At 37.5% G+C, this 14,912-nt stretch overlaps 1 protein-coding gene across 3 annotated transcripts in view; it reads left to right on the top strand.

The window, feature by feature from the left end:
* SLX4IP (SLX4 interacting protein) overlaps positions 1–14,912 on the top strand; it is a 75,900-nt gene that overhangs the window by 45,010 nt on the left and 15,978 nt on the right. For all 3 annotated transcript variants that reach the window (XR_010605981.1, XM_065632008.1, XM_065632007.1), the window contains 2 exons: positions 11,520–11,597; positions 14,321–14,409. Coding sequence is in view for 2 of the 3 variants with exons in the window: in XM_065632008.1 (XP_065488080.1) it covers positions 11,520–11,597; positions 14,321–14,409 (167 nt within the window). In the remaining variant the exon portion in view is untranslated. The remainder of the gene's footprint in view (positions 1–11,519; positions 11,598–14,320; positions 14,410–14,912) is intronic.

The raw sequence follows: 14,912 nt of genomic DNA, 5'->3' as shown, positions 1-14,912 counted from the left end.
CCTCTGCTTTAGAAGTGTTCACTGATACTGTAGCACACGAAATGTGTAAGACGTTTGTAGCATATGTTCAACATTAAAATCCTGTAGCAGCAAAACTGATTTATTCCCACCCTCCCAGCTGTTAATTCTTCCTCCTCTGCTGTGAAACAGTTATTTGTTTGGTTTTACCCAGAATTATTTTACCTATCTTGCTTAGAGAGTAACTCCACAAAAATTGGATGGGTGCAACTGGAGGGAAAATAAGCTGTAGCAGATGAGCTATCAGAGGGGACTGGGGAGGACAGAAGCCTTTTAAATGAACTTTGATGTTTGCAGTTGCATATTGTAATTTCTGTCTCAAAAGAATTATATTGCATCTTCTTTACATTTATAATTTGTGGCCTGCAGATTTTTTGTGGACTTTAAACTTACGTTAATCTGTGGAAGTGGCAACAGAGCCACATAGATCCCTGAAGTATGCAGGAACTTAGGCAATAACTTATGAAAAATGTTTTGATTGGTATCGTGTATTTAATATTTCCCGTATTTGCTTTAGATTCCTTTTTCCCCCCATTTTTTACAGTCAGCTAATGGGGAAATAATGGCATATCTTTTTTTTTTTTTTTCCCCACCAGAACATTTTTCTTCTTGAAGATCAGGGTTATATGTCTGAAATTTCTTTTTTGTTCTTTTCTCAGGGTAGAGGATATTTGACCAGAAAAAACCCTCCATACTTATACACTGTTTGGGCATTTTCTTTTTAGCGATTTTTTTTTTTTTCTTACCTTACTTTAATAATTCAATAGAATTGGGAAAAACTCCAAGAAGGGCAACCAAGATGATCCAAGATGAGGAAATGAAATACAGGGAACATACAAAATGCAGGGAACAGTTAAGCATGGTAGGACTTTTCAGCCTGGAAAATACACAAATTAGGGAGAGTGCAACAGAGATCTACAAAATCATTTCTTCTCTTCCAAGTTGAAAACAAGAGAGCATCAAAGGAAGGTGTTGGAAGTGCCATGGTAGCTAGCAGCCCTGTGGAACTCTCTACCAAAGGATGAAAAACTTATGTTGAGTCCACAAGAACATGGGAGGGTGATCCAGGAGGGAACAGAATTCACAAATGTCCTTTGGCTCAATGAAGGGCTGAGCTGAGAGTGCTGGGGAGATAACCATTACACACTGTGCTCTTGTATTTAGTCTCCCCTTGTAGCCATTTATAGCGAATTTACAAGTGAGGAATTTAGCTCTATGGACCTTTGATCTTATCCAGTGTGATCTTTCTTATCACGGTATTTTTCTGCAAAAAGCCTGCACTAGAAACGGAAAACTCATTAGTATAATATTTCCGATAGAGTTGGTGCGTTTAAAAGATTGTCAGAGAAAGTTCTGTACTTTCTAGACTGGAGAATCTACTTTTGTCTTCCTGTTACTACACTGAGATTTGCAGAGACTTTAGCACTTGAGCCCTGTCTTACATGAGACGTTTGCAGCTGCAGGACAGGTGGGCTGAACGCGCTCTCCTTAGTTTTTCCTTCTTCTCTAGTTGCAGCTCCCATGTGAAGTTATTTATGGTCTTGAATAGGAAATGAAATAGTTCCCTTAATAAAGTGTTATATATAGTTAGCATTGTATTGAAAAGAAATATAATTTATTTAAAACAACAGGAGAGTTGTTTGATTTGGTGTATTTTGTGAAAAGAGAGAATTTGGCATTGGTTTTGCAAACAGCCTTGACCTCTAACCTTTCATTAATATCTGCCTTAATTCATTCTATTTCTTTCTCTTCCGTCTTGTTTCCATCTTTTTTTGTCTCTTGTTTCAATATATTTTTTTTTAATTTTATGAAAATAAAAAAATATGAAAATTACTCTTAAGGTATATGTGCATGCAAAAAACAAGTGTGTTTGCATGCAAAAATGTTGACAGCTCCTATCTTGTATACCTGCACAAGCTATAAAGGTCTTTCTATAGCATCCAAGTAGATCTGCATAGTAATTTTGCTGCTAGTACTTCAGTTTATGAAAAGACACATATTTACACAAATTAAAGGTTATCTTTGGAGTTTCCATTACATAGTTAGGCAAAAAGTCAGTATCTCTTAATTGTGTATTTACCAAATGGAATTATGTCTCCTTTTTCAGTTTATAAAAGCCGTCTAGGAGTGAATAGGCAATTAATCTCTATCAGCTAAAAATGAAGTTTAGGATGCTGGTTTGATACAGATGTTGTGAGTTAGGCAAGATGAATCCCACCTTTAATTTCTGATTTGATATGCACTGGAGAATATGAGAGTGACTCTCCTCTAGGCCAGGCAACATCCAGCTACTTTTGAAAGAGCCCTTAGCATCTGGTTATCCCAAATGGGAATTCAGCAGGTTTGGAATCCACGTGGAGTGATTTTAAAAATCTGTTCCTAAGCACCTGCCATTTCTTATTTGACTGCCTGGTTCTTCTTGACAACGTCTGTTCCTCTTGGAGGTGCTTTCTCTTATGTGCTCTGCATAGTCTTTTAAAGCTTCTATGGTCACCTGGAACAGGAATGCAGGGGATGGGATATCAGTATACAGCTTCCTTGGATGTGTTTTTTTTTTAAGTGCTTGCAGTTTGAAGACTTTAAATTATCTTCTCCCATCCTTTGTGAACATGGCAAATAGGATTTCCGCTAGAAGCATTTTATAGATTCTGTGGTCTGCATTTAATGCTCAAATTCCTTGTGTTGGAATGTCTAAAATACCAGAGACAAAATTATTTGGTCAGTATGACAGACCCGACCTCCCTCAGCTGTCTGACCTTCACAAATATGTGTGTGGGGCAGCTCCAAGTCTGCGCTGCCTGGAATAAGCTACACATAAAGTACCGGATTCATCCTCTTCTGGTGAGGGCAGTCCAATATCATACATGCATTCTGCTGAGGCAAAGCATTTGCAAATAATCTCTCAATCTGGTCATATCTTTTGTGTTCAGCTAAATTTTTAGCGTAGTGTGAATATGCCTTGAGGTTTTCATTTTTTCAGCTTGCGTATGTATGATTGCATACATCACCTGTTAACATAGATAGTATTTTTTAGCAAGCACGTAAATGTTTGCATCAGGACCATTGTCAGCATCGTAGGTTAGAGGAGTTTTTGTGTAACTGCCTGAGAGGGGGAAAATAGCTTGATTTAGTAAAAAACCCAGAAAACCCAAACCAAACCCTACTACAAAAATACAGATAATGAAAGTGAATGAAAAGGGAAAGATTATTTATAAGGGGAAAAGAAAGACTGTATATATATATATTTTTTTAATTAACTAGGTTTTATAGCTGCTTTTGCCTTTTTTTTTGTTAATTAGTTCAATTGTATATTCAATTAGATTAAAAAAATAAAGATTTGATTTTTATTTTGAGACGCAATGTCAGGTTCCTTTAAGAAAAGTTAAAGAAGAGTAACTCGTCTTTATTAAATGTTTCTAAAGAGAGCAATATTGTTTTGCTTACAATGTAAGCAAGAAAGAATAGGGATTTAAAATAAGACCTAAAAGAAATATGATTTCCCTCGAAATGTTTAGAGGAATTTACTTAATTGCAACCAGAAGTTTGACCTGGAAGTGTAATGTTTTGACCTTTTGGCTGTCTGGCTTCCTAAATGTGTTGTTTTGCTCTCTTTAAACTGTGAGAAAATCTGTTTTCCACACCTTTAACCCTTGCATTCCCTAAAAGTCTCAATATAAAAGTCCGCAAACTATCACCAGCAGCCCAAGAAAAAGAAAATTGTCATTACGTTTTAAGGAAAAAAATCATTATAGATACGCATTGAACATTGATGTCCTTTCTATTTTCATTATAACTGGAAGTAATTGTGGGTGTAATTTCATGGTTAAATATGAATGGGAATTTCTTTTAAACGTTCCGTGTTACCATATTACACAAAATTCCTTTGTGTTCTTTCGTTCTTAAGTTTCATTATTGTATGACGAAGGTAGAGAGAAAATAAAGCTTTTTAAATTGCAAACATTTTTGTGGGTTTATTTATATTTGAAAAATTTTCTTAAGGCTTTACAGAAATCTATCCAGATAGAGATGGAAGGCCAATTCCTGAGAAAAGTTGTGTGCACTCTCTTTGTGTAAGTAACTCAATGAGAAGAGTTATGTGCATTTGATTCACTGCTGAAGGTACTAGATACGTCGTGTTTATTACACCCTGAGTATTTCCATTGACTGCCTTTGCATAGGTGACTATAACCAAACCTACACCAGCAAAGCTTTGCAGTGCCTGGGCCTTAATTTATTAAAAACATATAGAAGTAAATAAAAATGTAGTAGTGCAGCAAATAATACAGGCTTTTGGTTGAAAAGAGTGGGAAAAATATCCAGCGCAATCTTGAATATGTGTTGTGGGCATAGTAACAGGGCTTGATGTATTCCATCAGCTTCAAACAGGTAAGAGATACTCTAATGCAGAGCAAATTACATTTATTCAGAGAAAAACATTCTGCCTTTGAAATATTCACCATACAAATCCATGGGGAACAAAGTTCTTTAAATGACAAAGTTTGTTTTAGAGACAATCAAAGGTGACAGTCTTGTATTTGTTTACAGAGTATCTTTCTCTTATTGTTTTAATTAAGATATTTAGTTTTATATTTTGTGGGCATGCGAGTTAGAGGATATGGGCAATGCCCGTCTGTCCTTTTCTGTTGTCTTCCCATGGCACTAGACAGGCTCATGGTTTTCAGTCTTTTGTATATTTGTATAAAAGACCTTAAATTTGCTATTCAATATTGAGAAAGAGGATGTTCTGTGTACCTTTTTTTTTTTCCCCTCCACTCAGCGTATGTAACATTGATGCCAGAAAGTGCCAGATACTGAGCTGAGTAATTCAGGTGCTTTATTGAGTAAGCTAAAATGAGCAGTTTATTACAAACCGGTTTGCATTGAGTCTCCAGCTCTTTGCACCACAACCAGCACCTGCTTCACTGCCAGACCTGAGCGGCACTGGTCAGATGATCACACTTATGGGTTGTTCTTGGTCTTTTTGATGGTATCCCATTTGCATCAGAGTTCGTGAGAGCAGAAAGATTGAGACTTATTTGGAAATAGAGCCTTTCAGCAGCCGACTTAATTACCATCTATTTGCCAGCATTTGAAAAGCGAAAATACATTAGACTGCATTGTGGTGACTTTCCACCTATTTGCTAAGCTCCAGAATTTTCTTTTGTTCTGAGTTATTATAAAGCCAACAAGAGTGTGTTGGGTGAAAAGACAAAAACCCGCAAACCTCTGGCACAACTTACTTTATTCAGACAGCAGCATGAAACGCGTGCTGGTTCAAGTCCACACGTGTCTATTAGAACTCACTCTCTTTTGAAGTGTCCTCTAGATGACAGGGTAGAAGAAAAGAGGAGTCATGAGCACCCATGTCTACCGCTTAGCCCCACTGGGCTATTCTAACAGGATTCCTCAAAAGAAACAGACGAGAACATTTATTGCTGCTGTGTATCAGTATCAGCTTTGAAGAAAGGACCTTTTCACATTCATACCATCATTTTAAAGTTCTGCCGAAGGTACCTGCTAGTAGCTTTTCTTTCCTTCTCATTGTCTCTCATCATGTCTTCAGTTGCAGACTGTCAGGCTTTTTTCACCAAACCCTTAGGTTTTGTAGCCATGTGGTGCAATATATTCCTGATATTTTTAGTGACCCTTGCCTAGAGACATGGTTACTGGTAGAAGATGAAAGTCTTGTCAGCTGTGGGAGCTATAGGGTTAAACCCCTTTCCTCTCAGGGAAGAAGTTTTGCAGAAGTTATTTCCTATTACCAGGGAAAAAAAATAGAGCCTGGAGATCTGTGAAGGGTCTGATTGACTTTATTTGAAAGTCTTTCGACATTGTAGTATTGGCACCCACGGTCATGTTGTTCTAACGAACAATAAGAGGAACCCGTCATGTCTGTTAAGTTCTGAAGGCTCATTTCCACGTTTTGGTTGGATTTCTGTGCTAGAAGAGACTTTGCTTTGTGGAGATTCCTGATGTTTAAAATACAAAATCCTCCCTTTCGAGTATTTCACAGCATCAAAAAATTTTTTTAAGCTCATGGATATTCTCAAGGAAAAAAACACAGAGGCTGAAAGGACAAATTTTTTTTTTTTTGGAAGAGGCATGTGCTCTAAAAGCGACTGGATTCCCTAGTACCCTGGAAGTCAAACTTGTCACCATTGCAGTGTCTGTGTTCCGTTTTAGCCAGAATCTGAGGAATTCGGTGGTGTAAGTAAGTGACATTGCTCCATTTGGATACAGCTGTGTCTGGCCAGCTTGGGAGAGATGCTCAGCTTGATGTGCAAATGGAAATGTAAAAAGCTGCCTCAAAGAGACTTTAGATTCTCCTCTTGTCAGACAGAGTTTGTTTTCCAGCTCCCTCTGGCTTTTGGCTGTTAGCAACTGATGCCTTTCTCAGCCTTTCTCTCAGTTGTCGGGCTCGTTCCAGTGGTTTAAGATGTCTGGGCACGTGGTTTCCTCTGGAATCCAGTTTTTATGTTCCAAACAGTGAGGATTCATAAATAGCTTGCAGTTCATGTGTTAAAGCCCATCACATGCAATTAATAATATGGACATTGAGTATGAGATCAACAAAAATCAAATCTTGTTTCCTATTAGTAAACTGTTGTCTGTGGTAACGGTACACTCACCATCAAATAAATTGCTTTACGTTTATCTGCTTGAATGCTTTAGCAGGTGCTGCTAGCTATGATTGCTTATACATTATGGATGGCTGTTGAGAGACTGTATCTTAAGAGCTGTTTTCCAGGACTGGATCTGCCTCTCCTTCTCCGTCCCAAGTGTTAGTGAGGGGACGACGCTCTTTTTGCCTCAGAGGTGCTTTGTTCTCAGGACCTGTGTCAGGTGCATTTCTCACCTTCCAGCCAGATGGTCTCATACGTGCTTTTCATTTCAGTTCTTTCTTCCAGAATACACATGACAAGCAGCAGGCTAAGAAATGCCTTATCCTGGATCCAGTTTGGACAGTATAGTTCTGGTTTTGGAGTGAATTCTGCACTTCTGCTAGAGGAGAGCCCTATAACCTTGCTTTTGTATTATATAAAATGGCTCAGTCCAATTTCACTGTAATTTCTCATATTCTGAAGGTTTTAGACAATATGCTATGTCCAGCTATCAGAGTTCTGAGAACAGAGAGGATTCTGCTGGGCATATTTCATCCTGTCTTGATCAGATTCTTTTAAAGGTTAATGTCTTTTTTCCAATCAGGGACTCTATTCCCTGACAGGAACAAAATCTTATCCCCACATCCTTGATGGGACAGATCTCTCACCTATTTGTGAAGGCAACTGGCCTGTGTTCAGAAGATTTAGCAGATAGAAGAATAGCACTAATACTAATAAAATTGTGAAGCAGGAAGGAGAAAAAAAATCAATCTGGTTTTGTCTCTACTGGTCAACTTGCATCTGTTGTCTCTGGTCTATTCTAGACTTTGCCTTAAATTTACGTGCCAACATTTGATTTTGAATCTCTTCTAAATTAGAAATGGTGACCTGCTGTGGAGCAAATGCTATGAACAGGTACATTTGTTTGGGGGAAGGAAAGCTGCACAGTTAACAGTAGGTTTAGAATAAAAGGTTCCTTTTTTTGTTTTGTTCTCTTTACAAACAATCAGGAATTTGGTTTTGGTGATGAATAATTTTAAATGAAGACATGATGGCTAAAAAGCAGTGTAATAATATGTCTGTAGAGTACTTTGAAGATGAAAAGCTCCATATACTGTAAACATTATTACTAGTATAGCTTAATCTATGTGGAACAATTAGTGGAGATTTTTAAATGTACAATATAGTATTTCAGAAAGTGTAATGCACTTCTGCATTTACTTTCCCATTGTAGCATAAGATATTAATCCTCTTATTTTTGTAATATCTGTGTGTTGCAATGATTTACTTTGTTGTTACTTTCCAAACATAGAGACAGTCCTAATCCAGAACAACCTGTCAGGAATGCGAAACATCTGGGCTGGGAAGAAAAATAGATGTTTTTTTTTAAAGATGGTTTAAAAATACTGTGTGATGAGAAACAGGTACGTGTGACGTATGGAAGTGCTGGGGGGCACTTGGCCTTCTTAGGTTTGCACTGCAGCTTTGGAGGGGACTCAACTGAATTTATTAGCGGAGCGTGCAGGTGCTGAATCGCGTGGGGCAGCGAACACCTGCCAGGCTGCTCCCGATAACTTGGCAGCTCGGGGGCGTTTTCCCAGGCTCCGGCAGAATGGTGCGGAACAGCCGTGGGAGAGACGGCTTCCCGCTGCTCAGTGCGGTGCCGTGGCCTCTGCTTGGCAGCCGTGTGGAGCTACCAGTCCCCTTGGCTCCGACTGCTTCCAAAAACGAGCGCTGCTGGATGGTTTCGCAGTAAAGAGTCAGTGGCTGAAGCTTCTTCTCGGTGGCGTGGGACTATGAAATATAACAAGCAGGGCAAATTACCATTCCCTTAAAAGGCAGCACGCGCTGGTGTGAGTTCAACTGCAACTGAACTGTGTTTTTTCTAGAACCACTTTAATTCTATCACATTTTGAGTTTCAGGTTTTTGTTTTTCTTCTTCTTTTGTTTTTGGAACTTGGATCTGATGATTTAGGTGCACAGTTTTGAAATAAGAAAAACAAAACTCAAAATCACTACCAACACAGAAGCAGAAATAAAATTGTTGGTGATCTACAAATGGAGCTTTGTCTACCTTGCATGACAAAGAGGAAATGGAAGATTGAGCCAAGTGGGTTTGCCGAGCCTGAGATCAGTGAAATTTCTCTCTATATTACTGGCTGCAGAACAGTGTTTGCAGCTGAAGGTTAGAATTTCTATGATGTGCTTAAAAGGAGTTAGTGCTGGATCATTTGGTACATATCACTTGGTCTGTCCTTCCAGACATCATGAACAGCAGCTTTTGGTCCTTGCTGAGTGTACACTGACCATGTTCCCTGGAGCATAATCCACAGCTTGCCCAAAGCCAACATTAGCATATGCTAATATATAAACAACAGTGATGGTGGATGAGTCTGGAATTGAGAACAGACTTAGACTCATACTGAGTAACTGCCTAGAAAGATTAAAAAGCTGCAAGGGGCATGAAGTTGTCAGATAAGAAGGTTTTCTTGTGGGGCTTATTTTTAGTGTCTTATTTCATAAAGCAGAATGGTTAATTGGATAATATATTTTTCTTGAAGGAAGCAGAAAGAGGATATCACAGTTTTTATAGTTCTGCTGTAACTCTGGAAACTTTAAAACTAGGGAGGTTTTGCAAACTCCAGCTGACTATGGATTAGGTCAGATGTTACATACAAGAGGCTTTCAAAACCCTGTGATACTTTGAAAATATAGGTATCTTGAATGTAACACATCTTAACGTTTTCTCACAGTTAGCAATAAGTAACGGTAAATCATCAGTTCAGGCTTTTTCTGCAAAGTCAAGTAGTAAATAGTCACGGAAATTAAAATTATTTTCTAGCGTTAGTCCCTCTGGGCTGATCTTGTTAGCTCAGGTGCAACTCCCTGTGAAGGTTCTGTGGTAATTTCAGACTTGAGCTGACACTGCAAAAATAGTGTCAAGGTGTCTTGATCTCTTACTGAATTATTTATTTTGTTAGACGTGAGGTAGGTGTTCCCTTCCAGAGAAGAGTCGCTGGCTGAATCCAGGGCCTTGAAGAGGAATTTGAGGCTTTGTTCAGGCCATTAGTTGATCAAATATGATTAAACGCTTAACATCTCTGAGAATACCAGGACAGCCACAAAAACAACCAGATGTACATGTCACTAATGCATAAAAGAATTTCAGGAATGAAATATTGTGCTTTTCTTTGTGAAAAGCGAAAGATTCACACTTTTGTGTTTTAAGTTCTCAAGAAAAAGATATTTGGAATAGCCCAGACAAATGGAGGTGGAAAGACTCTAAATATTTACTGTCTATTTGAAGATTTGTTTGTAAAGTTGTGCTTTTATCAGTGTTACTTTTTCAGCATTACAGAGGTCACGTTAATTATCACACTAATAATTTATTAACACACAGGGCAAATTCCTTGATTTGGCTAACACTACTAACAGTGCTGAAGAATTGTGGATGCCAAACTGGAAATAGCTAAAAGTAATTTTCTTTAATTGTGCTCGTAAATATACACTTAATAAAGCTGGTGGATTACATCCAAATTTTTCCCTAGCGCTCATCATTTTTAAGGGAAGGTTCAACTTGTCACATCTTGACTCGATCTCTAAAGGGAAGTCAAATTTTAGATATCTTCCCGAGGGGAAGGAAAAAAGATGGCTGATAAATTTCAAAGGGGTTGATTGTGATCAATAACTATAGTTCTTAATGAGAGGTGATGCTGAACAGCACTTGCTGGTGAACTCCAGATCGTGTACAAGTAGGAGAGTTGTGGACTCTGCAGGAGAGGACGTGCATTTGGGGGCTTATTCTTAGAAATAAGTCATGCCTTGGCACTTGCTCAGTAGAGATTGAGACTGGAACAAACTTTTCCTTCTTTCTTAATTAAAGCTTTCCTTACTTCTTTCTAAATGGTTAGATTAGAAGAACAGCAGTAGCACTTAATTTTCTAACTTTCCTGTGGTAATTGCACCTAAGGTATCTGACTTGTCTTGGAAGCAGCAGTAATTGAAGTCTTGCAAAACCCATCAGAGTGATGGGAAATACCCTCTTTTGCATGTTCGTTTTAGTGAGGTGTACAGAGAAACTACGGAGGAGGAGTCACTGATACAAACTGCTCTCCATTCGGTGGGAGCTGGGTTGCTAAATACCTTTATGAATCAAGTTTTAACTGATGTACTCAGGTCACTTGGGAATTTGAGTAGAACAAAAGGCAAAGCTGATTTCCTTAGCCATGGCTCTTTGCTGTCATATAATCTTTTCTGTACTTTTCTTATGTTCCTGGTGCACAAGGATTTCTGTCCTTCTCAATAGAACCTGAAGAAGCCTCTGTGTGTGTTACAGGTCGAGGAGTTTAAACGTTTGCACTTCTCACTTAATTCAATTGAATTTCAGATAATACCTTCCATGTTTATTTGGTGGTTGTTTGGTGTGTGTTTGTTTGTTTGTTTTTATAGCCAGCGGTTTTTTTTCTATCAGCTTTGAGTAGGTCACCGCTCTTTAGAAGGCAGTTAAGTAAATGACCATCTGTAGTTTTCTTGTAGAATATGTATGAAAACATTGTAGTGAATAGGACCGTAGCCTATTGAGCTACTGACCATGCCACTAGGCTGTTAAGCAGATGACGTCTCTGATCAATTAATTGATTTTGATTTATTTCTGTGGGTGGTACTAGAACTTGGTGTCTAGTGATTTGTTTAGATTTTTCCCCTTTCAGATACTAATTTTTAGAGATTTCAGTATGAGCAGTATCTTTTCCAAAAATATTCTTTTAAAGTTATATTTTCTTCTGTATTCTTGAGCTGCTGCTTTCTCTTGATCCTGTCTTCACAGATGTGCAACATCTGGAGACCAGAATGCCCAAGATAGCCTTACACTTATTATTGTCCCTTTGTTTTATGTTGCAGCCAACGGTTTTCACATTACTGCCTACTTTATGAAGAGATGGATTAATCTCCGTTGTGCTGTAGGGAAACATTATCGTGGTAAGAAATCAGTTTCTTATACTGCTACTTAAAATTTTACATTTCTGGAAGAGAAAAAAAAAAAGGAACATAAACTAATACTTTGTTAGATTTTGCTCTACTTAATCAGAATTCCTTTCAGAGCTTGGTTTTGTTTTTTTTCAAGAGGATGTTTGATTTAAAAAAAATAAAAAAAAGAGAAATGTTTCTTAACATATGATGGATTTTTTTAAACTGAATTTTAGATTCGTGTATGGCTTGCCCCAGGGTAATCAGCTAAGCTACACCAAATTCTGTAAGTATGATGAGACTCAGCGTTTTACTGAGTCTCTGTAGGGTGAATCAACTCGAGGTTACAGTATGAATCACTTCATTATTGCTCGAGTGTCTTATGACATCAACTATACAGTACAAGTGTATGCAGGAAAAGGCTTTCATTCTCCTCAGCGCTATAAAACCTTTACATAGGTGATGTCATTGGACCAGACCTTTTTTTCATGTTTTCTCAAGCCAAGGTGCTCTGTAAGGAAGTGATATCAATCCTGTCCTGCCAACAGCAATGACGATGATCACTGCCCTTTGTGTTGAGCTTTTGGTATTAAAAAAGAAGCAAAATAAATCAATTAGGTACCCTGAAAAATATTGAATACTTGAATGGATATTTTTAAAGAATTTTTTATTTTTATGGGAATTCGTTATATTCTTAAATACTTAAATATCTCTTGAAATTCCAACTAGTTCTCCGTATTTGTTGAAGAGATTGGAGTGCTAATTTTACATATTTCATCAAACTTGTTCTCTCAGCCTCCTGGAAGAATAGTTAGAATAGAATAGCAGAGTGTCTGCATTGGTATTTCAACACTGGTTTCTGTGTATTAAATTATAACTTTTTGAAGCGTCATTGAATACCTGAAGATACTTTCATTTGGTTAGCCGGCAAGTGAGATTGTTACAAAATGTAACAATAAAAATGTCTAACTGGAATGAACTTGCCCTACTAGTGCTGCCAAAAAGAGACGCTCTGATGCTGCAGTCTTCTTCCACATGAATTTCCTGACAAGAAAGGAACTTCATTTTCCTGGGTTTTGCTCCCAATAAATAGCAAAATAAGCACATATCCTAAAAGAATAAATAATTTGGCACTAATGTTTCCTTTCTGTAAGATACACCTAGTACTTCAGACAAAAAACCAGATGTTGAGCCAAATAGAAGAAGAATTTTTCATACTTTAATTAGTGATGCTCGATATCTAAAGTAAACTTACCTAAGAGGCTATTATTAGAACCCCACACAACAAGTTCAGTCCGTGCAACAGTTGTCCAGCTTTTCTTTTGTAGCCCATTTGGAAGGTGTCCATAGACTGCTCGGAGTTGGAAAGCTGTTGTACTAGACCTTGGAGGGTGGCTTTGCAGATCCTGAGGACACAAGCAGTGAAATAAGTCTGGACATCAGGCATAGCATGAATACTTCCTTGGACACAGTTCTGCCAGCAGAGCTGATATTTCTGCAAACATTAAGAAAGGCTCATATTCATTATCAAGTTCTAGTAGCTTAACAAGCTGTTGTGCAAATACAGATGCATCTGAGATCTCTGTGTATGCTTTTTTAATCAATAGGTAATCAAGGTAATATATTTCCATGTCCCCATCTTTCATTGTAATGACACCAGAAAAGTCACAGCTCAGAGGGATTTGTCACATCCTACCAGAGATCTGCTGGTGGTGAAGGAGCAGCACCTGGTAGAGAGGCAGTCACCCATATGGGTGAACCTCATTGTCACTGGCAAATTGTGCCCATCATCCCTATACTCAATTTGTTGTAAGGAGATATTCTTAAAAAAATGTATATATACACATATATATATCTACAAGGTCAACCTCATGTTTTTTTCTGCATGCCTTGTCTCCTTGTCCCTGAAAACAGGGTGTTATGGCTTGTTTTTGAAGTATAACATACTTTAAAAATTAGAAACTCTTTTTATAGACCCAAACCAGAACAAAAAACAATGACCAAAAAAAAAAAAAAATCTGAGCTGAAATTATGAAGCTAGTAATCTGGAAATAATCTGATATGTAAAATAACAAAATATCTAGTTAAGCTCATTTCATGGCCTTGCCAGGTGCAGAATAAAGCTTTGTCTGGTCTAGTCTAATCTGAGAACCGTTCAATTTTAATGCTTTGTAAATAGAAACTTTGCTGTGTTCATAACAAAGCATGTGATCTTGACTAAAATACGTAATCCAGTAGTAGTTAACCAATTTGTTTAATGACTTCAAAACCTGCTGTAGTCGGAAACATGAAACATGTAGCCTTATGCTGAATTTTTATTCCAAGTCCTGATTGAATATGATGTGCTGTTTTACAAACATAATTTACAGCTTTTCTGATGAAAAGGCTCCTCACCAGAATAGCACAAAAGAAATCATCATTAAGTGGTTTGTCTGTTGGTTCTGTCTGGTATCTTTGTGCAGGGGTGCAGGTGGACTAATTTGCAGCCATGAGTGTCCTCTTGGGAACTAAACTTACTCTGACATATTGATTTTTTGGAATGGCTTAAAAAAGCAAAACAAAAGGAGAGGTGGGGATATTGAAGATAGGTAAGAAACTAATAGAGTGTATGAAGTGGGGTAGTGTGCGATTTAAAAAATAAATTTTCTTTACCAAAATAATATGTATATGTCATCATCTGTAGTTTTGAACATGCATATAAATTTTGTAATCTTCTTTTCATTTTTTTTTGGTAGACCTACGTGTGTTTCCAGAGAAATTCATAGTTTGTGTCAGTAAACTTGAATTTAACCCAAGCGCTTGGACATGTGAAAATGGTGTATTGGTATGTAGAAAACTGTTCTACTAATATAAATTTACTGGTTTATTTTATAGTGGTAAGATGAATGTTTATATTTAGATGTAGTTATTCACACATTTGTGATTGTCATCTTGGAAATAGAAAGTCGCCTTAGCAATTGGGCCAAAGTACTCAAAAGGAGATTCTGAAGTGACTCTGAAACAGACAAAACTGGTGATTTTTAGAAACTCGGCATTTTATGAGCCGTATAAGGCTCAGAGAAAAAGACCGTGTATTTAGAAAGCTAAGTATGATTTTAGCAGCTTGATTTAAGCATGTTTTTTTTTCCTTTATATATTTTGTCCTTGTAAAATTTCACTTTCCAAATTATGCTGAGGTAGTTTATAATGTCTGTGGGTTTCTTCTATGTTTTCTTGTTCTGCAAAACAACTCAAGTGGATCAGTGCTGGCCCAGCTGGGAAAAAAAAAAGCCCCAGACATTTATGGAGAAAAAGGCACTGGTGTGTAGTTAAATACCATAAACAATT

This window comes from Caloenas nicobarica, chromosome 3 (assembly GCF_036013445.1).
Source record: "Caloenas nicobarica isolate bCalNic1 chromosome 3, bCalNic1.hap1, whole genome shotgun sequence".
NCBI lineage: Eukaryota > Metazoa > Chordata > Aves > Columbiformes > Columbidae > Caloenas > Caloenas nicobarica.
The sequence above is the reverse complement of the archived record's forward strand: the minus strand, read 5'-3'. Positions and strand labels throughout refer to the sequence as shown.